We start from the raw sequence: 20,827 nt of genomic DNA, 5'->3' as shown, positions 1-20,827 counted from the left end.
TCCCCGAAAAGCTCTGAGCTTATTAGGAATCCAGGAATTTTCTTTTAATTTATCATGAATAGTTTCCATACACTTTGATTTAAGGTTATTAACATCCGATAGACAGCAGCATCTTTAATATGTGGCGATCGCTTCTAAAGACTAATCTCATTACCCTCAAATAGTCATAAAATATGATTTTATTATACTTACGTATTTAATTAGACGGCCAGCAATGTAATGGATTTGGCGATCGGGGAGAGGCGCGGCTTTGATAATTCACTTATCTCAGGCAATTGTCATTAACCCCCAACACCAGCCAAATAGATTGCTTTCAAACACCTCTTTTCCCCCCTTCGCCCTTCCGAGGGGGGATCGGGGGGTCCCCTGATAACGGAAATGGGGCTTCGATTTTCACCGATTAATTAAAATATTAACGCCCGGACCCTGCCAGTTCCCAGCCAGGCGCGTAGCAAAAGGCAGCGCTAAGTGAGCCAGGCGAGGCGGGCGGCTTCCTCGCTCAGTGCGGCTGCTGTCCTGAAATCTGACGGCTCGGTGGAAGGCCGGGGGAGGGAGGGGGGGGGCCGCCGCTGTTCGGTTTGGGTTCTTTGGTCGGGGTTCGTTCGGGCCGGTTCGGTGGTTGTCATTTTGGGGTTTGTTTTGGTTTTGGTTTTTTGGTTTTTAATCAAAGGAGGCCTGATCTGTCGCTGCGGGAAGGTGCTGTCCAGGCAAGCCTCCGTCCATCCCCTGGGTGTTCTCTGGGCAAAAGTAAACGTTCCCTCGGTATCTGTTTGTCTAGAGCTCGGGAAAAGTAAGTCACCGCGGGCGGTGCCATTCGGAGGACCGGAGGCGGGGGCCGAGTACCGGGGCTTCGGGCCCGAGCGCCCGGCCCTGGTCGCCGCCGTCGCCAGCACCTCGAGCTGCCGGTCCCCCCGGCCTCGGGAGCTCCCGAAATGCCCCCCGACCAGGCGTGAGCCCTCGCTGTTCTAACCTGCGGAGAGGCAGAGAGACCCCGGGCTGAGGGGAGGCTTCTGCTCGGGTCTGAAAGAGCGCTGCTCTCTGGAAGATTTTCCCACCGACCCTGAACACAGCAACTAACTTCCGAGCCGGGGAAGGCTCTCCCAGAGCCGGGCAGATTTTAATGTAGGTTGGGGCGTGAGACCTGGGGAGAATGATTTTGATGTCATTCGCCTATCCGGGCGCAGACATCTCTGTCTCCATCTAGATGTGCGGGTGTGACCGAGGGCGTGTGAGTGTGATTGAGTGTGTGTCTGATTGAGTGTGTGTGTCTGATTGTGTGACTGTGAGTGTGTGCGTGTAAGTGAATTTCTGGCCACAACCTGGGGTCTCGAGTGCAAAAAGCTGGACTTTGCCAAGTGCTGCAGGGCATTTCCGGAGCTGGCTTCCGCCAGGAAGGGCCAGCCGCCGACTTTCCCCACTTTGTTCTACCTGAACTCAGGTGAGGCAGTGCCAGGAGCCCTGACTGGGGCCACGAGAGGCTGGACTTTCCTCAGCCCTTCTCGCCACCCAGCACTCCCCGGACTTTATTGGAAAGGAGTGTCAGCTTGGGCTCCCCTTCCCCCCCTCTCCCCCCTCCCATCAAACATGATCCCCCCCTTCCCCTCGCAGAGCCTGGCGGCCCCCAACAGCTCCACGATATAATCTTCATTTGGACTTTCAAAACCACTGACTAGGGAGCACTGGCACTTGGGGAGGGGGGGCAGCGCCCGTGTGTGCATTCTGTCTTTTAGTCTATTCCTTGCCACAAACAGGGAGCTGAGGGGCTGCTGGAGTTGTGTGTGTGTGTGTGTGTGCGCGCGCGCGCGCGTGCATGTGTGTGTGTGTGGTGGGTGTGGGTGGGGGGGTGTTTTGGTCCACCATGAGTATCTGCACTGGCTGGAGGGGTTTCTTTTTAAGATTTATTCGGACCAATAATAACTCCATTGGCTGCTGATGTCGAAAAAAAATTCCCGTGTATTATAAGGGGGGAAAGTGGAGTGGAGCCCGTCCTCTCGGGTTGCAGCAGCAGCAGCAGCAGCGGCGGCGGCGGCGGCGGCGGCGGCGGCGGCGGCAGCAGCAGGCAGGCAGGGAGGGAGGCAGGAAGGGAGGGAGGGAGGGAGGAAGGCAGGCAGGCAGGCAGGCAGGCAGGAGTGAGAGATCTGAGGAGCTCTTGGGCAAGGGGCAGGCAGGGAGGGAGGGAGGGAGGGAGGGAAAGAGGGAGGGAGGGAAGCAGGGTGGGAGGGAGGGAAGCAGGCAGGCAGGCAGGCAGGCAGGGAGGCTGGGAGGCGGGCGGGCGGGCTGGGTTGGGAGCGCTGGGCTCCCCATATATGGCGCTGTCCCCGCCCCGCCGACGTCAGGATCTGACAGCGCTGTTCCCGTGGGTCTAGAGTTTTGGCTCCCGGGAAAGGTTCCATTCCTAGGGGAGAGAGGGCTGAGTTTTGTGCGCTTCCATCCATTCTGCGAGACGCTCAAGGCCCCTCCAGCCACCTCTCCTGTGTCCAGGAGCACCTCGGCGGTAATCATTTTTTCGTTTATTTGTCTTCTGGAGCAGGCGAGCCGCGCCAGAAGTGGTCGATTCCGCAGTGTCCGGAAGCTTTTTGGACGCCGCCGGACGGGCATGACACCACACTGAGGGCTCCCGCAAACAACAACAACGACGACAATATTTATTCTTTTGCGAGACGCACGTTTCCGGCGCCGGCGCCGCCACTTTTTTGCCCCTTTTCTTTTTTTTTTTTGCCCCTTTTGCTCCTTCCTCTTTCTCCAAACCGTATCCCCGTAACAATAACAATAACAGCCGCCGCCGCAGCAGCAGCAGCCGTCCAGGTGGCCCGGCGGCGGTGGGGTGCGGGCACAGGCTGCCCGAGAGGCGCGCCGAGCGGCCAGCGTCTATGTGGGGCCGGCCCCGGACACACTGAAGAAGGGAGCGAGGCTCGGAGCGGGCTCTTCTCCCGCCGATCGCACGGAGGGAAGGAGGCGGCCCCGGCACACCTCCATCGCCTGCGCCCGGGAGCCAGAGCGCAGCGGGCCGGAGAGAGAATCAGCCCGACAGGGGGAGACGCCCGGAGTCCCCCGAAGCTGCCCTGCCCTGACTCTCACCCCTTCCGGCCAGGAGCTGCTGCCGCCCCCATTTGGGTTCATGTTTGGGATTCAGGAAAATATACCCAGAGGCGGGACGACCATGAAGGAGGAGCCGCTGGGCAGTGGCATGAACCCGGTGCGCTCCTGGATGCATACGGCGGGGGTGGTGGACGCGAACACGGCCGCCCAGAGGTACGCGTGCCCAGCGGCCGGCTGGGGTCCCCCCCTCCGCGCCTTCCCTCGCTCGCTCGCTCGCTCGCTCGCTCGCCCTTCCTTCCGCGCCCCGGCTCCTCTCCCTCGCCTCCCCTCTCCTCCCCGGCTCCCGGAAAGCCCCGCTCGTCCGAGCGGCGGCGGCTCGCTTAGCTCCAGCAGCCCGGCCGCCCCGCCGCGCCTCTCCCTCGCCGAGGCAGGCCGGCACACCGCCGAGGAGGCGGCCGAGGCCGAGCGAGAGGCGGCGGCGGCGGCGGCGGCGGGGAGGAGAGCGCCTCCGCTCTCCGACGCTAGGAGCCCGGCCTCGGCCGCCGCCGCCCGCTCGGCCGCTCCCCTGCCTCTGTCTCCCGACCCCTTCCCTCCCCGGCTCCCGTCGGTGCCTCTGCCGTCCCTCCTCCCGGCCCTTCTCACCGAGACGTTGTCTTGTTTTCTCCCGCAGCGGTGTGGGGCTGGCTCGGGCACATTTCGAGAAACAGCCGCCTTCCAATCTCAGAAAATCCAATTTTTTCCACTTCGTCTTAGCGCTGTACGACAGGCAGGGGCAGCCGGTGGAGATCGAAAGGACAGCTTTTGTGGACTTTGTGGAGAAAGAGAAAGTAAGTTGGCTGCGGTTCGGTGGGGGGGGGGGGGCGGGGGGTGCCCAGATCAAGCTGGCTGAAATTGATCAGAGATCATTTTCACTGAGCGAAGCCCTGGGAAGCCCTAACAGTCCTCCAGAGGCGCCTGGACCACGTGTAGGCGGGCAGGCAGACGGGCAGGCGGGCAGGCGGGGTGGCGTCTCCCTGCTTGCGGAGAACGAGAAAACGTCGCTCGGCCTCTGCAAAGCCAGCCGAGCCGAGTCGGGCCGGGCCGGGCTGCAGCTACTCAGGGGGCCAGGAGAAAGGGGGGGAAAGAAAGGAAAAAGGAAGGAAGGAAGGAAGAAAAAAGGAAGGAAGGAAGGAAGGAAGAAAAAAGGAAGAAAAAGGAAGGAAAGAAGAAAAATGGAAGGAAGAAAAAAAGGAAGGAAGGAAGGAAAGAAGCAAGCAAGGAAAGAAGGGGCTTTGGAAACTTAGCAGTGGCCCTTCACCTCCTTCCCTGAGCCCGAGAGAGCAAAAAGCAAGCTGAGCTTTTGTACCCAGAAAAAAAGACAGCAGCAGCGTTTCCCAAAGTGGTTGTGCTAGGGAGAGATTGAGCCCTTGCTAAGCTGGGGGGCTTCGGTCCCGGAGGCGAGACACAGGCTAAGCAGCAGGAGGAAGCCGCCCGCCCGCCCGCCCGCCCGCCCTCTTCTCAGAGCATTTCTTTCTCCTTATTTCCAGGAGCCGAACAACGAGAAAACCAATAATGGGATTCATTACAAACTTCAATTGTTGTACAGTAACGGTGAGTAGTAAGTCGGCGCCACCGCGCCCCTTCCCCGCCGCACCCCCTCACTGGTCCTGCCGCTTTCTCGGCCCCATTTGAAAGGGTAGAAAGATTTGGAGATGAAAATTACACGGATGTAAACACGAAATCTTCTCCTGGCATAGAAGGAAAACAAAACAGAAGCGATCGATAAGTCGATGGCACTTCACGTGATTAACCGGTTAGTCTTGAAGTAGAAAGTAAAAAGGGGGATCGATATCTGCCCCAGCACAACATCACTTTTAAGTGACTTTTTTCAATTTTGCAAATTAATGTTAATTATTGGGATGAGGGGACTTCCATAAAAAGGCAGCATAACTGAGGCGGGTGCAGCACGAGGGGGGAAATGCGTGCCAGAGATCAGAAACGGGGATCCCACGACCTGGCCATTTTGCACTCCTGGCTGCTTTCTTTTGCCAAAATCCAAGTTCCCGTAGAGAGAGCGCCCGAGCAAAGCAATCGGCCTCCCCACGCTCGCCTGGCAGGGGAGCGCGCCCCCCAATCCCCAAACGCCGGGGCGAAAGTGGTGCAGGGCTTCGCCAATTAAGGAGCCAGGCTTAAACATCCTGCTCTGTTATTGAAATGGTCCTAAATTTGGCAACAGCGTGGGGGCGGCGGGAAATCGACTAGCCTCATCTGTCTATTCCAGCCTTGCCCAGCTTCCCTTCTTGTCATTCTGATGAGAATCTGTCTCTCTTTTTCTCCTTTTCTTTTTCTTCCAGGAGTTAGAACAGAACAGGATCTCTATGTTCGCCTAATAGACTCAATGACCAAACAGGTGAGAAAGTTTCAGTTTTACATCGCTCTGAACTGCCGTGCTTGTCTTTCCCCTTCCTGCCCGAGGCAGGGGCCCCCTTTTCTTTGCTTTTTTTCGTTTCGTTTCCTTGACGGACACCATCGGCTTCCCTGGGAGATTCGTGGAGAGCAGGGGAATCGTTTCTGGGGTTCCTGGGGCGAGCTGTATGGATTTAAGTGATCTATTATTCGAGCCAAATTTTCTCCTAATGAATTAGGGGAATTAATCTTGGCCGGGAGATTGCTCGTCTGCCCCCTCCCCGTTCGTGTCTCCCGTTCTCCCTTTTGCGAGAATGAATTCCTTGCCCTGGATTTTTTTTTTTTTCCATAACAAAGGCAACTCTCTGCAAAGTCCTTCCAATTGGACTTGATTAGCTCCTCTCCCTCTCTCCTCTCTCTCTTTTTCCTGCTCCTGTTCCAATGTGATGGTCTAGTAACAGGAGACGTTTGTTTGGATTTAAAAGTTAAATGTGCTGAGGTGAAAAGTCAGCTTGTTCTCCTCTAGTCCATACTCACCTCTCAGCCCCCCATCTCCATAATTCAAACTCTCAGCTCCAGGGGTCACCCACACTCGTCCATTTCTCGGAGACCAGCCTCCGTTTGTCATAGCTTGTAAATAACAGAATCAGGAGCAGGTTCTTATTAAATTATTTAACCTGTCTTGGGCAACTTTTCCGATGCTCACTGGAGTCATCTGGAGAACTCTGCTGGAACTGAGTCTAGGGAAGCTTTGTGCCTTTTGTTTTTCTGGGCGTTTCACTTCTGTGGAATTGTGGGGGGGCTTTCCCTCTCCCCTTCGGGCTCCCTCTTTTTCTTTTCAAGAAAGCTTTTTAGTTTTATTTTATTTTTTTTAGTTTTGTCCGCTACTGTTTCTTCGAAGCCCGGTACAATCGGGCTTCTTCCCCCTCGATTATTAAAAATGCCTCTCCCAGCTGTAATTCAGGCTTAGAAGGGAGAGAAGCGCCTTCAATTTAAGGGCTAAACTTGCAATATTATTCTCAGCTCGATTGAGCAGACCTCGGTGTCCTGCCCGTTAGGTTGCGGGCTTTATTCTCCTTAAAAACTAGTTTAGCCTTCCCCTAGCCCCCAATCGGGTTAGCAGCGAACGCCTGCGGGGTTAAGTAAGGCAGGCAGCCGGCTCTTCCCGGAGAGTCTGGCAGTCCTGGCAGGCACTGCGCCCGGCTCAGACAAAGAGCAGAGGCGGGTTTTGCTTTCTGGGGGCGTCCGAGGGCTCCCCCCCCTCTCCCGGTCCTGGGTGCCCCGGAGAGGTCATTGGGGGCTGCTCTCCAGGGGAGAGAAAGGGCGGCTAACTGTTTGGGGAGGTCCCTGCCTCCTCAGCGAGAGCCTTCTTTCTGTCTGGCTCCTCCAAGTTTCCCGGCTGCTGCAGAAAGAAGCTCGGGCGAGCTGCTGCCCTCGTTAAGGACACTTTTATTGTTCGTCCGGCCGAGCCCCCCCCCCCCTCCCCCTTTCCTAACCTTTGCTGGATAAACAGCGCTGAAAATCAGGGCATTTAATCTCCCTTTACTGACGTGGGGAAAATCGCCCAGTAACTGATCAAAGAGTCAATGGCGCTGAACCGACAGTTCATGGATTTCTGTTTGTGCTACAAAATCAAAAATAAATCAAATATAAATACGGGGGTTCATCAGAGGGGAGGCAGAAATGGCAGAAGGGATGCTGCGGCGCCCAGAAGCTGCCGGCTGCGGCCAGACCTCCCCCCCGGCCGCCCGCCTGCTGGCAGCTAGGGAGGGGCGCGGCACGTTTCTGGGGTGGCCCGGTTACTATCTGGGTACCCGGCCGCTGGGGGTGACGGCAGAGCCGAGGACGAGCTGCTCCCTGGGGCCCAGGCCGGGCGCTCCCGAGTCCTGCTCTCCTATTTTTGTCAAGCCCGAAGGGAACCCCGAGTGTCAGGAGCGCCTGCCGAGGTTCGAAGTCGTTTCCACTAATTTCCAGGGGGGCGGCTTTGGCAGACAGACAGAGGGAAGCAGGCGGGAGGGGAGAGCGGGCGGCTGGCAGGCAGCTTCCCCCCTCTCCGTCCTCTTGGGGCATCTGCCGCAGGGAGCTGCCTAGCTCCAGCCCTCTCCCTCTGCCCACTGCCTGCAGCCTGTCGCCATTCGTAACCTCGCTCTTCCTCCGAGCCCCCTTCCTCCCCGCGCCCGCCGTTTTGGCTTTGCTCTGGCCCCCGAGAAGTTTGCGACGCGAGCAGAGAGAGCCCGGGCGGCCGCCAGGGTGGCGGGGCCGGGAGCGGCAGGCAGCCGAGCAGGCCGGCCGGCCGGCGGCCCTGCAGCCGCAGCAGCTGCACGAGAAGCGCCGCGGGCCGGGGAAGGCCTTCCCCGCCCGGCCCCGGCAGGCAGCTCCGGGGCGGCCCGGGCCCCAGCGCTCAGCTCCAGGCTCTCCGGGGGGAGGGGAGGCGGACTTTGAGGCGAGGCTGGGGGGGGGGGCGGTAAGCAGGGAGCGGGGTGCGCAGGCAGACAGACCGACAGAGAGCCCGGCGGGGGGGTGGGGAAGAAGCGGCGGGGCTGCAGACCTGGGGAGAGCGGGCTGGGAGGGAGGGAGGGAGGCAGGCGGCGGGCAGCCGGAGAGGCCACGGGCGGGGGGCTACCCGGGGAGGCCGGTCAGGCAGAGCGCGCCCCCAGTCTGGGCAGGAGACCGAGTGAGGGACGAGGCGCACCTCGAGTTTCCCACCATCTGTTAGAGTCCATGCTCAAAAGCTACTCAAGCGTGAGCGCAGACACTGCCGCCTTTTTACCCAAGAAAAATCATTGTTAGCAGTTTCAAAATAAACACCAGATTGGCCATTAGCACTTTCTTCCCAAATATCATCCGATAATAACCATATTGCGGCGCGAGCTTCTGGGGTTCGTCGGGGTGTCGGAGGCCTTTGGGTGGCGGGCTGGGCGGGCTCCCCCCCCGAAAACGCCTCCCCACAGACCCCCTCCCCAGGTGCACCGTTTCGTGCGCTCCGAGAGCGCCGCCGCTGGCGCAACTGGGACCAAACAGGCCCCAGCCCTGGGGAGCCGGAGGGGCGCCCCGCACCCCGCCCGCCGCTCTGTCCGTGGCAGGGCTTTAGCAAGGCTGCCCGGGCCTGGCTGCGGCGGGGGCCTGCCTGGCCATTTTTGCAGGCGGCCCGGCCGCTGGGGCGAAGGCAGCCAGGGGAGAGGCAGCCCTGGCATGGCTGCCCGGGGGCGGGAAGCCTGTAAAGCCTCAGAGCTGGGAGGGAGGGAGGGGGGGGGGGCTGCCGTCACTTTCCAAGTCTGGAGAATTTCAGGCCGGGTGAGCAAAGGTTCAGGGTCGCTCTGGGAAGTTGGGGGAGCCCGGGCCCTGTCCGCAGGGATCTCCCGGGCGGGCTCTGGAAGCCGGGGAAGCAGAGCAGTGCACTGGGAGCAAGGCCGAGCGAAACCCTTCCCCGCCCCGGCCAGGCCTGAGCAGCTCCAAGGTGATGGCACTAATGTTTCCTTTGGTGCTGTTAGTTAATCCAAACCCCAGGGGGTGTATAAAGTATACTCCTAATGCCTCTAATTGGAATAACATGTTACCACAAAATTGTTTTTCTATCTTAAGTATTTTCCCCTCTTTCTCGGAGGTGCCGGAGCAGCAGCATTTCTGCCTGAGCTCTCACCAAATGTAAATTGAAAAGCAGCTTAGACAATGGCAACGCGATTACATCCAAGTGGAAGGGGCCCCGGCCAAGTGGGTCCCTGCAGGGAGACTGCGGGCTGCGGGCTGGGAGCAGGGGCCGCGGCGGCCGGGCGCGCAGGCAAGCGTGCAGAGGGCGGGCGGGCGGGGCCAGGCTGCCGCAGGCGCGGGACTGCAGCCTTCGCCTCTCCGGCTGCAAACCTTTTTGGAAGTAAACTTTCCCTGCTGGGGGGCGGGGGGCGTGGGGAGGGGGGGGGTCTCCGCGGACTCTGCTCTCAGCGCGCCAGCCCAGGAGGCCCGGGACAGGCAGAAACTCCTCTCACTTGGAGGGTCTTAATATCCAACCCCAAGCGGGCAATTTCGGGGGCCGTCGTGGCCCTGGAGTTGGGGGAGGCCGGCCTCCCTTCAGTTCCCCCCCCCCCCAGCTTGGGCTGATCCCGAGGCTTTTCTTGGTCTCCTGGCAAAGAGGGAAAGTGAAGGGGAGAGAAGGGAGAACCAGGGGGACCAAACTGTTGTGTTGATGAATTGTCCTTTGACAGGTAACTAAAGTGTGAAATAGATAATTAAACATTGCATTTTGCTACGGAAAATTTGAATGCTCTCCACGTGCCACGTGCACCTGCCACACAGGAGAGGAGGCCTCGCTCTTCTTCCGCCTTCTTCCTCCTTTCTCCCTCCTCTTCCTCCCTCCTCCTCCCCTTCGGCCAATGCTTGCGGGGAAATGGGCAGAGAAGAGCCTTCGAACCGGGCGGGGCATCCCCGGAAATGGTCTAACCTCCCCCTCCCGAGTCCCCCGGTGCGCTCTGGCCGCCCCACCCGGCCCTGTTCCTAACAGCCCCTCTGTCTCCTTGTCCCGCGCAGGCCATCGTATATGAGGGGCAAGACAAGAACCCCGAGATGTGTCGTGTGCTCCTGACTCACGAGATCATGTGCAGGTGAGCGAGCAGCTGGGGCGGGAGCGGGAAACCCCCCCCCCTTTCAGTGGGTCACGCTTGGGTCAGCACTTGGGGTTTCACTGCCCCTGGACGGGTAGCGCCCCGCTCCCACAGCTGTCCCTAGAGGAGCCGGCTCCGCGAGTTTGCGCTCTCTGCGCCGGTCCCCTAGGGCCGGGGCCAGGGCCCCACAATTTCGGGGTCCCCTGCCCGCCCCGCGTTCTTTCCTCTGCCCTCTCTGCTTCTCCTGGGCTTTGAGGAAGAGCAGAGAGGAGCAGAGGAGCCCCCGAGCTGGGAAAGCTGGCCGGCGAGCCCGCCCAAATTGGCCATGCCCCTGTGGCCGGCCCGGTCCGAGCGGACCCCGAGCCGGGAGGAGGGAGAGGGGCCGGGCCGCAGGGGTGGCAGTGGTCGCCGGCGGAGGAGGCCGAGCCCCTTGCCGTCCCGCCTTCTCCCGGCCCACTCCCCTCCTGGCCTCCCTCCCCGGCTCCCTCCCTCCCCGGAAGCCCCGGGCCGTTCCTGCCCCAAAGGAAAGCCTTTTGTCCTGGTGCGGGGCTCCCGCGTGTGCGGATGGGCTCTCCCGGCTCTCGGTTAACCTCTTCCCCGGAGCAGCGATGCATTGTTCGCATTGTTGTTCGAGAGCACGCACGTTCCTGGAGATCTGTGTCAGAAGAGCCATTTCCCACCTGTTTTTTTCCTAACTACCACAAGACTTTCACCCCTACACGGCAAATAAAAATGCATCATTGACTTTGTATGTGTGGCATGTGAAATATAGTTGCGAGGAATAATCAGGGAGGCTCTGGCTGCTCCCAGGCTCCAGTAACAGGCTGCAGACTCTAAGGGGCATCCTCTTCCTTGCTATTGTGCGCGCTGCCTCAGTGCCATTTCTGAGCAGACATATTGTTACAGCACTAATATACAAAAGCTGACTTTTTCTCATATCAGGTAATAAATATAAATTACAACCAATAAAGTGGAATTTCTTTATTATCCACTTCTGCATGTTCTGCAATTAACATACAGAGTGCACAGATGTGATTTAAGCTGTAAGTGGAAGACTGTAGACTTTCTTTAATCACTTTAGCTGTCAGGTTTAAAAGGCTTTATATACTTTGCCTACCATATGGTGTTAATTTAGCTAATTTAGACATGTAACCATTATACAAGTATGCTTTTTTAAAATGCAAGTAGCATAACATTTTTGTTTCATTTCTGCTTTAATTAAAGTTCCAATAATGGAGTTAAGGTAGGCTTAAAGCAGGAACAATGGAAGTTTTCGAGAGACGGATGCATGCTTTTGTGGTTATAATTAATAAATGCCCAAAAGAAATATTGGTTGAAGGTGGCATCTTGCATCTTTCCCAGAAATAACAGCTTGACAATTAGAGGTAAACAAAAGCTAAGGCTGTGAAAAGTTATTCCCAAGCCTCCTGCCTTGCCTTCTTCTCAGTTCACTGCAAAGACAAACACCACAACATGGTTTCCATATTTTAGCATCCCAATTTAGAGAGTTGTTTCTGAGTAGCTCCCTCAGCCTGCTCGGGGTAACCGGGCTCAGCTTCGCACCTTCGAGGGAAAAAAAAAAAAACAAATCAAAACAAAATAAACCCTGACTTTCCAGCAGTTGCCCTTGTGAAATCGATTGGGGGGGGGGGGAAATATATTTGTGTGTATGTACATACATATAAATACATAGACATATATGTGTTTATGGCCCCACATAAACTACCTGTCTGATTGCCTCCTGCCACTATACCGTGACGCATTGCTCCAAACGCTCCCGTAAACCGGGAGGAACCGGTTGGTCGTGTACTGAGACTATTCTTTTTAATTGATCTACAGCCGATGCTGCGACAAGAAAAGTTGTGGCAATCGAAACGAGACCCCTTCAGACCCCGTAATCATTGACAGGTAAGACCGATTTCTCTTTTCTCTCGTCGCCGCCGCCTCTCTGTGCTTTGATTTGAACAAACAAGTGAACAAACGACCGGGTGGAGAGACAGGCAAACTTTGCTCGCCGCTCTCCCCATCCTCCCTGGTTTTCAGCCTGCTAGCGGGTTCATTCTGTGCACTGCGCCATTTGTTGTCTTCTTGTGTTATCACGCACAGGTGGGTTGACTTGGAAACCTGGTGGCTCACTCTGTGGGGATTCGGTAATTGCTAGCGAGTTGTCAAGGGAAGCAGTTTCATCTGCCACCGCTCTCACTGCGAGCAGCACTTTATGCCTAGAGAGTTTCTGGCTTTAAACCCAGAGATATGTCATAAAATGCTTTTTGCTAATTTGTTAACAAGTATTTCATTTTTACGTGATTTTTGTCATGTGCGTTGTCCCGAGTGGAGACCCGGGCGGGAGAGTGCCGTCATTGTCGCTCGGCCTCGAGAAGGATTTATTCTGCCGGCGATTAGTTAGGAAATAGCTCCTGATTTTTCTTCCATCGAGGATGTCGTTTGATGTCGGCAGAGACGTGACTAACAAACCAAAGTTGTCATAAGTGAAACGAAAAGTATCTGTCGGTGCTGGATTTCCCCCCTCAGTTTGGGCAACTCGGTTAACTCAGGCCCTCCTTTGTGCTTCCCGGTCCCCAGTTTACTGTTTTCTGGAATCCGGTGACAAAGTTGCATTTTCTAGGTGCTGTCTTTTGGTTGCCGTTGTGCATTTGGGGTCACAGAAAGAGCTTGCAGGCAGTGGTGGTGCTCGTGGCGGTGGCCTGGGGAGCAGGCCGAGGGCTTGACAAGATGGTGGCAGCTTCAGGGCTGCTAGGGAGGGCCTTGACTGCAGCTTGGGAAATCGGTGCTCTCATCCTCTAGTCCGTGTGAGGTGTACATCTGACACCGGAATGGTGAAAGGGAGGTTTAGTCTGTTTGGAAGAAGGGTTGGATTTCAGCAGCTTTCATTACAAAGTTATCTTTTGATCATGAACTTTGCTGTCCAGCGCCTGAAAAATTAAACCCGGAAAAGTCCATGAGTTAAGCCTAAAGAAATATGCCCCACCAGTGGAGAGCAATGCTAATGTTTAACTAGCTGAAATAGCTGTTTGCTTAGCGGAGAATGTTCGGTATCTGACAGAAGGGACATCTCTCTTATTAGTAATCAAATAAGGCTGACCAGTTGTTGCCATCACTCTGGGATTGTGTCAGGGAATGGAGAACAAGTTCAGCACTTTATAGAACTCCAACGATGAGAATCAATATAATTATATTTGTCTTTAGTGTTTTAGCTCTGGAAGTCATAAAGCTAGTCATCGCTGCTTTGTAACTGGTTTTCTTTTCTTTCTTTCTCTTTTTTCTTTTTTTTTTTTTTATTGGCTAAAAGCGTGCGGCAGTATTGGAATCTCTTTTGAATAGATGATGCTTTAAGGACAAACACCCAGTGCTTTTAATATAAACTCATAGATCTATTTCATCTTTCAAGATGTTTCAAATGTACATGACACATAGAAACTTAGACGTTGATTTGCCTTGAAAATGGGGAATTTTTGCATGCCACAAAATATTAAGCTGAGAAGACGATTCAAGCCTTCTTTCGGGTCAAAGGGTTCCATTAGAAATCAGTTTGGATTTGAGGAATACCGTCATCCTGAACAACATGTGATATTCATGCATTTAGAGTATTATTTTATTTATGATAGATTTTTTTATGGCAGAAGGCAATTTTTTAAAAAATCTACTAAGGAATTTTTGCTAACTGTCCTCCCCAGTTGTTTTTTTGGGGAACGGATGGAATTCTTTTTTATTTGTGATCAGAATGAATTAATTAAAAGATATAGACTCAATGTCTTATACTTCCATAAGCTAAAAGAACTGTGTTATCATTTGATATTCTAGAAGCACTAGAAGAGGGGGGGAAATAAAAAAAAAACATTTGGTTAATGGGTTTACCATGTTTATTTGAATAAGGAAGATTGAAACTCCATTTACGCCTGGCATAAATGCTTTAGAGAGCTTAATTATTGATGAAAAATCTGCTCTGCTTCTAAATTTAAAGATATGACAATTTTATAGGAATTTTAATCACCTCCCACATTAGGAATTTTAAGGTAGGGATAGTTTTTATGGAATGAAAAATGGAACTTGCATGTTTAGCATTCTGAAGAGAGCTGTCACTTACGATGACAAAATACTATTAGCATTTGCTTGTCTGCTGTAAATCCCCGAGAAGTGATTTTGCGACATTGCTACAATCTCCAGTTTGAGGTGCATTTGGAAAAGTTGACGAATTTAGTGTTTGCTGGGGCAAATGGTGGTAAAATTCAGGGAAGGAAAACAAGATTTTTTTTTTTTTTTGGAAGGCCTCCTCTCCTTCGTGAGGGACTTTTGTAAAGTGAAAAATATTTTGAGTTCCGGCTGATGGTGGGTTTTTGAGTTGTTGGTCCCTGCTACAAATCAGTTGCTCCTGGTGCATGCTTGGGCTCTGCTCTTTCTTGAGCATCATAGAATAGGACAGCCCGTCCAATTGGTAGCTCCCATTTACAGGCCTGCATCAGCTACAGCATCCCTGTGTTATTCAGCTTGGGAGAGAGTTCTGTTCTGTATGCGTCACCCTTTCGGTGCTCTTGGTCTTTAGATCCATCTAGGAGGATTTGACCAGATAAAGCCGATGTGTCCTGAGGATATGAACCAATAATTCAAACATGAATTGAGATCAATGGGCTCCCGTGTCTGCTGGAGCTCAAGCTAATATTCCTCATCTAAGTCGGAAAGAGTTTGGTTTTATTTTGTTTGGGGCTTCAGAGAATAGCAAAGAAAGCTCCAGCCTCTTTCCAGGGTAATCACATTCTATAGATTGTGAAGGCCTCTCGTCGTCATTACATAATTTAGTTTAGTTATCTTTTGAAAGCATTCCATTCACTGAACGACATGGAAGGCCCTTTAGATAATATACCACACACACACACAGACACACACACACACACACACACACACATCCTACTGCCACTACTTAAAAAAAAAAAGAAAGAAAGAAAGAAAAGAAAAGGGGAGGAAAAGTTAAAATGTTCCCCATTAGAAAATCCTTTGAATTTATTACAGATATGCCACTGGTTAAAACTATTTTTTGCCCTCAAACAATGCTAGAGCGACAACTTCTCCTAATACCTGGAATATCATTCTCCTCCAGCCTATTTCCAATGACATTATAAGCAGTGTGGGAAAGGGGGGAGGGAAGCCAAAGAAACAACACAGAAAATCGCACACTGAGAAAGTGTGGCTAAGAAAGGCCTGGCCCTGAATGAGGATCTCTGGTCATTTCGATTGACCCGGAGAGAAGCTCAGGAAGGCCTTTCCCTCTCGTCTCTGTGGTCTCGGTGCAGAGGATGGGAGGGTCATTTTCATAGCAAAATCATGTTTTCTGGGAAAACACAAAAGCAGATGGTCTTCATTAGGGACACCCACCCATTGTCTCCACGGCCCAAGGATGACTAGATAAATCTCTCCTGTTTCATCCATACATTCCAAGGGCTGCAAGTGATTACAAGATGATGCTGCGAAGGCCGGAGGACCACACTGGGGCGCGGGTCCTCGCGCTGGGCCGGCCCCCGGTTGGGTTTTTCCTAGAACCGGAGCGAGTTTGGGGAGGGTCCATCCTCTTGACTTCCTCCTCCCTTGTCTGGCTGCTGTGCTGGGAAGGCTCAGGGTCCAACTGTTGAAGACTGAAAAGAATGATTGTGGAGGAAGCCGGCAAGGCGAGATTACATTACTATCAAAACATTCAGCGGCAACTCAGCCCCTGGCTCCAGAGCCATGGCAGGCGGGCGGGCGGGCGGGCGAGCGGGCGGGCGGGCGGGCAGAGAGCTCGCAGCCTCAGCCTGTGCACACACAACACGGAATGGGCTTGCCACACCATGTATTCCTGATGGCATGTTCGGCAACGCTTTTCCAGATGGTCCTATCACGGGCAATACTGCTAGTTGGCATCTCTGTGGGTAGTAAATGCCCCCTCCCCAATAAATCTGGCATTATTCTATAGAGTTTAGGAGACTTATCATTCCAAGTGTGTCCTACTTTCCTGCATGGAAGCCAGACATCTGTTTATCCCATTTTCTTTCATACAGAGTTTGGAAGAGTTGTAGTTGGGCGCGGGGAGGGGGGCGGCGGGGGAAGAAAAGTTTGGTCATATTTAACAGCTGTTACAAAATTTCAACCCCGTGGGCTCTTAAAATACTTTTCAGCTGACCTCAGATTTTATCCACAATTGACACGGGCTTGTAGGAAAGGAGTGTTTACTTAACCCCCCATTGTCTCCGAGGCCGCCTCGTGGGGGGGGCGGCCGGGAGGGCCGGTGGGGGTCCCGGGCCGGAGCTGGGCGCTCCCCCCAGGGTGCCCGGCCGTCGCCGCTCTCCGGTGGCACCTCCGAAGGGTTGGGGGGGGCGGGGAGGCCGGACTGATTGGAGTTCTTTGGAGTCCACAGGGTTGCCTTTCACTTCCTGTCACAAAGGTCAAAGAGAGCTGCCCTTTGCTGGCAGGCCGGGCCGCTGAATTATTCATGTCATTGACTTTTTGTCAGTGTTCTCAGTTGTGCTCTGGGACATTTTATTCATTTACCTCATTTAAAGCGCCTTCCTGCACCTGTTCAAGTATTAATATCGTGTAATTTGGGCCTAATGCCGATTTTGCTGAACACTCATTATATTTTTTATTAGCTATATTTCCAAACGATTATGTATGATTATTACCGAGCCTTACAAACAGCGCCGGGCTATTCCCTAGACCTTTACATCTCTTGTCAGGTTGTTTTCAGAAGCGAGAAGGATAAACATTTGACCAGTCCCAATGTTTTTATTCCAACTCCATGGCCAACCAGAGAACTCCAAGCTTTTTCCCTCATGGCTTTGCGGGAGCGTGATTAAACCCAGCCCCGCAGACACTGTACAAATGCCAGCGTTTATAAGGTCAGCGCTTTTGTTAAAAACGCTATGTAAATGAGGATCTGCAAAAAGGGACATTAAATAAAATTAAATTCATTGTCTTCTTTAATGCCATTTACATTTTGGCTAAGCCCGGGCCTGTCAAGGAGGATTTTTAAAATAATTTTAATTACACATCATTTAGGATCCAAGGTTTTCCATTCAGTAGCATTTGGATAACCTGCAAAACGGAGACTGTTTATTAACTTCTTCGGTGACAGCTTGTCATTTCATCTGCATAATGCAGGGAAAACAGGGCCGTTTAGTGTTAATTTTTCCTTCTCAGTTTTCTTAAAGATGTGTACATAATTCTTGCCGAATGGGCCCCTGCATCTCTCAGCTGCTGCCTCTGCTTTGATTAGTCGTCAGCAAGTGCTAGGCGGTTCAAAGTGGGTTTTAATAAATTGTGACTTCTGTGCGGAGGGAGGGCGGCCCAGAGATGGCACCCCGCTTTCCGGCGCCTCCCGCCTCGGCGCAGAACGGGGAGGCCCGCAAGGGATCTCTTTTTGGCCAGGGGGAATAAACTCTCAGGCCGGGGGCCGAGAAGAATCTGTTTGTATTGACAGACCGGGCCCCCGTGGGGGCCCGAGGGGCAGAGAAGGGATCCCTTCCTGGCCCCGCCAGGGCCTGAATGGGCTAAGTTCCCAAAGATGGACCAAGGGCCAGAGCTCCGGATTGGGAGCGACACCGGCCTTTCCGTTAAAAATCCAGGGCACTGATTTTCATTTTTGTTTTGAACACCAGGGCCCTGCCCCTCTCCCCCACCCCGTCCCCCAGGTGAGATGGGCGAAGCTTCTCTGCATCCTAACATGGCAGCAGAAGCAGCAGTCAGGGCTCAGGCTTAATTACAAGGCCCTAAGTGGTTTTTTGGTTTGGGGCTGGGGGATAGGCAAGCACCATGACCAGGCCCAATCCCCTAGGAGGGCAAAAGGGACCCTGGACAAAAACAGGTGTGTGTGTGTGTGTGCGCGCATGCGCGTGTGAGAGAGAGAGACAGAGACAGAAACAGAAAAAGAGAGAAAGAGACAGAGATAAAGAGACAGATTCAGAGAGAGAAACAGAAAAAGAGAAAGAGACAGAGACAGAGAGAAACAGAAAAAGAGAGAGAGACAGAGATAAAGAGACAGATTCAGAGAGAGAAAGACAGAGACAGAGACAGAAACAGAAAAAGAGACAGATTCAGAAAGAGAAAGCAAGAGAGACAGAAACAGAAAAAGAGAGAAAGAGACAGAGAGAAAGAGAGAGACAGAAACAGAAAAAGAGACAGATTCAGAGAGAGAAAGAGACAGAAACAGAAAAAGAGAGAAAGAGAAAGACAGAAACAGAAAAAGAGACAGAGTCAGAGAGAGAGAGAGAGAAACAGAAAAAGAGAGATTCAGAGAGAGATAGAGAGAGAAACAGAAAAAGAGAGATTCAGAGAGAGATAGAGAGAGACAGAGACAGAAACAGAAAAAGAGACACTTTCAGAGAGAGAAGGAGAGAGACAGAGAATGGGAGAGGAAGAGAGAAGAGAAAGAGAGAGACAGAGAAAGAGAGAAGCAGAAAAAGAGAGTAAGAGACAGAGAACCAGAAAGAGAGAGAGAGGAAGGAGAGGAGAAGAGAAGAGAGGGGGAGAGAGGAAGAGACACTGGGGGTGGGGGGAGGACCCCGAGGAGCACAGACTCCTGGGAATCAGCAGCTCTGAAACCAGGCCCAGGCCAGAGAGCATTTCTGCCAGGCTGCTGTGTGTTTCTCAGCAGTCTCTCGCCTGTTCCCATGAAGGAAGCGCTGTCTTTGGTGCCATTGTACAAAGGCATAATACACAGCAGGCCTGTGGGGAGGGAAGGAAGCCGGGGGGAGGGGATTCCAGCGAGCCTGTCAGAAATCATCGTCCGAGAGGTATTTTGATACAAACCATCCTGGGCTTCTGCTCTAGCCTTATCAGGTGAAAAGCAAAGATACTGCCAAGGCCCGTAATTTGGTTAGGGTGCCTTTGATGAATTGGATTAGCGTATGGAAAAACCTTCCAAACTGGGAGTTCTGCTCCGTCCACATGCTTCCAGGAAGCCAATAATGACTATCTGAGCAGCAGAAGATAATTAGGGGGGAGGGGGAGGAGTTTGCCCATCAGGCCAAGGAGCAAAGAGGGAGAAAGCGGCGCAGGAAACCCTTTCAGCCATGAGCCCCGGGCCCGGGGGACTGGGGAGGAAGGGAGGGTGACCCTGGGGAGCCCGGGGAGCTGGGAGCAGGCCTCGGGCTCCCCGGGGCCCTGGGTGCCATCTTGGGGGAGAAGGAAGCCCCCGGCTCCGGGGATGGAGACCGTCCTGGCAGATGCCAGGAAGTGATTGACAAGCAGGCCTCCAGGAAGGGGCGAGCTCGGGGAGCTTGCTTAACCTGGACTTGGCAGGGTGGCCAGGGCTTCCACTCTAGCAAATGAGAACCATTCACGGAGTGCGGCGGCCGCAGTGCAGGGATGAAGCGTGTTTGTTTATCTTGCTGCGGATCTCTCCAGAATAGTTGGGGTCCAGACTCGGTAGGAGAAGCCCCGATGCAGGAGGCGTGTTTGCAAACTAGAAATAAGACTGGGATCGAGCCACTACCCGACCATCGCTGCCTCCCAACAATACAAGCGCAGGCACTGGGGGGCTCACTCTGGAGAGGGAAGGGGCCCCTTTCATGGCCTCCTTAGCATCTGGGGGCGGGGGATCCATTCCATTTCAGAGCCTTGAGGAAATGGTGACTATAGGTCATCCGCAGGCTGGGCCGGTATTGGAAAGGGCCGGCGTGTTCCAGTTGGCTTAATGCTCAAACCCTCCCCTTCCTCGACCCTACAAACCTGCGACGAAGGACAAAAAGGAAAACCCCGGCACTGAGTGGAGTTGTTGGGGCGCTCCCATTGCCCCCTGCCCACCAGGAGGCAGAAACATGGACGTTTTTCCCATCTAAAGTTTCTCGGCCTGGAAATGGCCAGCAGGAGCCGAGGCCGGGGCCAGCAGGCCTGGAGCGGCATCCTTGGAAAACAGCAGTCAGAGAGTGTGTCTTTTCCCAATAATTCACTAGGAAATGAGTTTAACATGTGTGGAAAGGAAGGGGCTTACATTTGTGTTGTCGTAAGACACGGAGCGTAGGCCCAGCGAACGGAAGGAGTCGGCTCCGGCTTGTCTCTAGTGAAAGGCGAAACACGCTTACACATCTGGTGAGAAAGAACAGTTCATTTGCTGAGACAGCCTGCGAGCTCGGCCGCCCCTCCTCCTTTTTTCTCCCTTCTCTGCCTCCCCTCCCCCTCTGGGCCTCTCAGGCTGTCTCTGTCTCTCTATCTCTTCCCTCCTTTTCTTTCTCTCCCAACTCCATTTTCCCTCCGCTTATCTTTTCCCTCTCTTCTTTTTTCCCTCTTATACTTAGGACCAGTGGGAGGGGGCCGTGTGCAAAGGAACCGCTAATGGCAATAAGGACAAACTTTACCTCATTAAAAACATCGGGCCTTGTTCTGAGGGTGGGAAATGGGGGTGCCCATCGCTCGTGGGCCAGGCTGAATCGCAAAAGTCGCACCTCAGATAATGGCGGGACCCAAAGCTCCAGGGAGTCCTTGGAAAAAGTTTATATCCCGCCTCCCCCCCACCCCCAAAAAAAAATCACTAGGAAGCGAGACTTAAAATATCTGAATGTTAGGAGAATTACTGAAAAGCTAATGTTGAGCCCAGCTTGGGTTCAATTGATGGTGACTCAAGGCAGTCAGGGAACAAGGGGAATTCTGGGGAAGCCGAGCAGGGAAGACCTGCCCCTTCTTGCAGAGGTCGTGCGCTGGGGGTCGGGGGCTGCTGAGGTTCCCTTCCCCCTGGCCCACGGGGCCCCTCCCCAATCCAGAGCCAGCAACCAGCCCTGAGTGTTGGCGCAGGGTTATTAATGCACAATGGAAAGATGTGAGTGCCTTTA

The 20,827-nt window shown here is 53.8% G+C and overlaps 1 protein-coding gene across 6 annotated transcripts in view; it reads left to right on the top strand.

The window, feature by feature from the left end:
- Positions 1 to 2,749: 2,749 nt before the first annotated feature.
- EBF3 (EBF transcription factor 3) overlaps positions 2,750 to 20,827 on the top strand; it is a 143,310-nt gene continuing 125,232 nt past the window's right edge. For all 6 annotated transcript variants that reach the window (XM_031957038.1, XM_031957036.1, XM_031957034.1 and 3 more), the window contains exons 1-6: positions 2,750 to 3,252; positions 3,710 to 3,866; positions 4,566 to 4,629; positions 5,373 to 5,428; positions 9,943 to 10,016; positions 11,856 to 11,924. In XM_031957038.1, the coding sequence (XP_031812898.1) occupies positions 3,119 to 3,252; positions 3,710 to 3,866; positions 4,566 to 4,629; positions 5,373 to 5,428; positions 9,943 to 10,016; positions 11,856 to 11,924 (554 nt within the window). In that variant the 5' untranslated portion in view covers positions 2,750 to 3,118. The remainder of the gene's footprint in view (positions 3,253 to 3,709; positions 3,867 to 4,565; positions 4,630 to 5,372; positions 5,429 to 9,942; positions 10,017 to 11,855; positions 11,925 to 20,827) is intronic.

Source organism: Sarcophilus harrisii, chromosome 2 (genome assembly GCF_902635505.1).
Source record: "Sarcophilus harrisii chromosome 2, mSarHar1.11, whole genome shotgun sequence".
Lineage (NCBI taxonomy): Eukaryota > Metazoa > Chordata > Mammalia > Dasyuromorphia > Dasyuridae > Sarcophilus > Sarcophilus harrisii.
The sequence above is the reverse complement of the archived record's forward strand: the minus strand, read 5'-3'. Positions and strand labels throughout refer to the sequence as shown.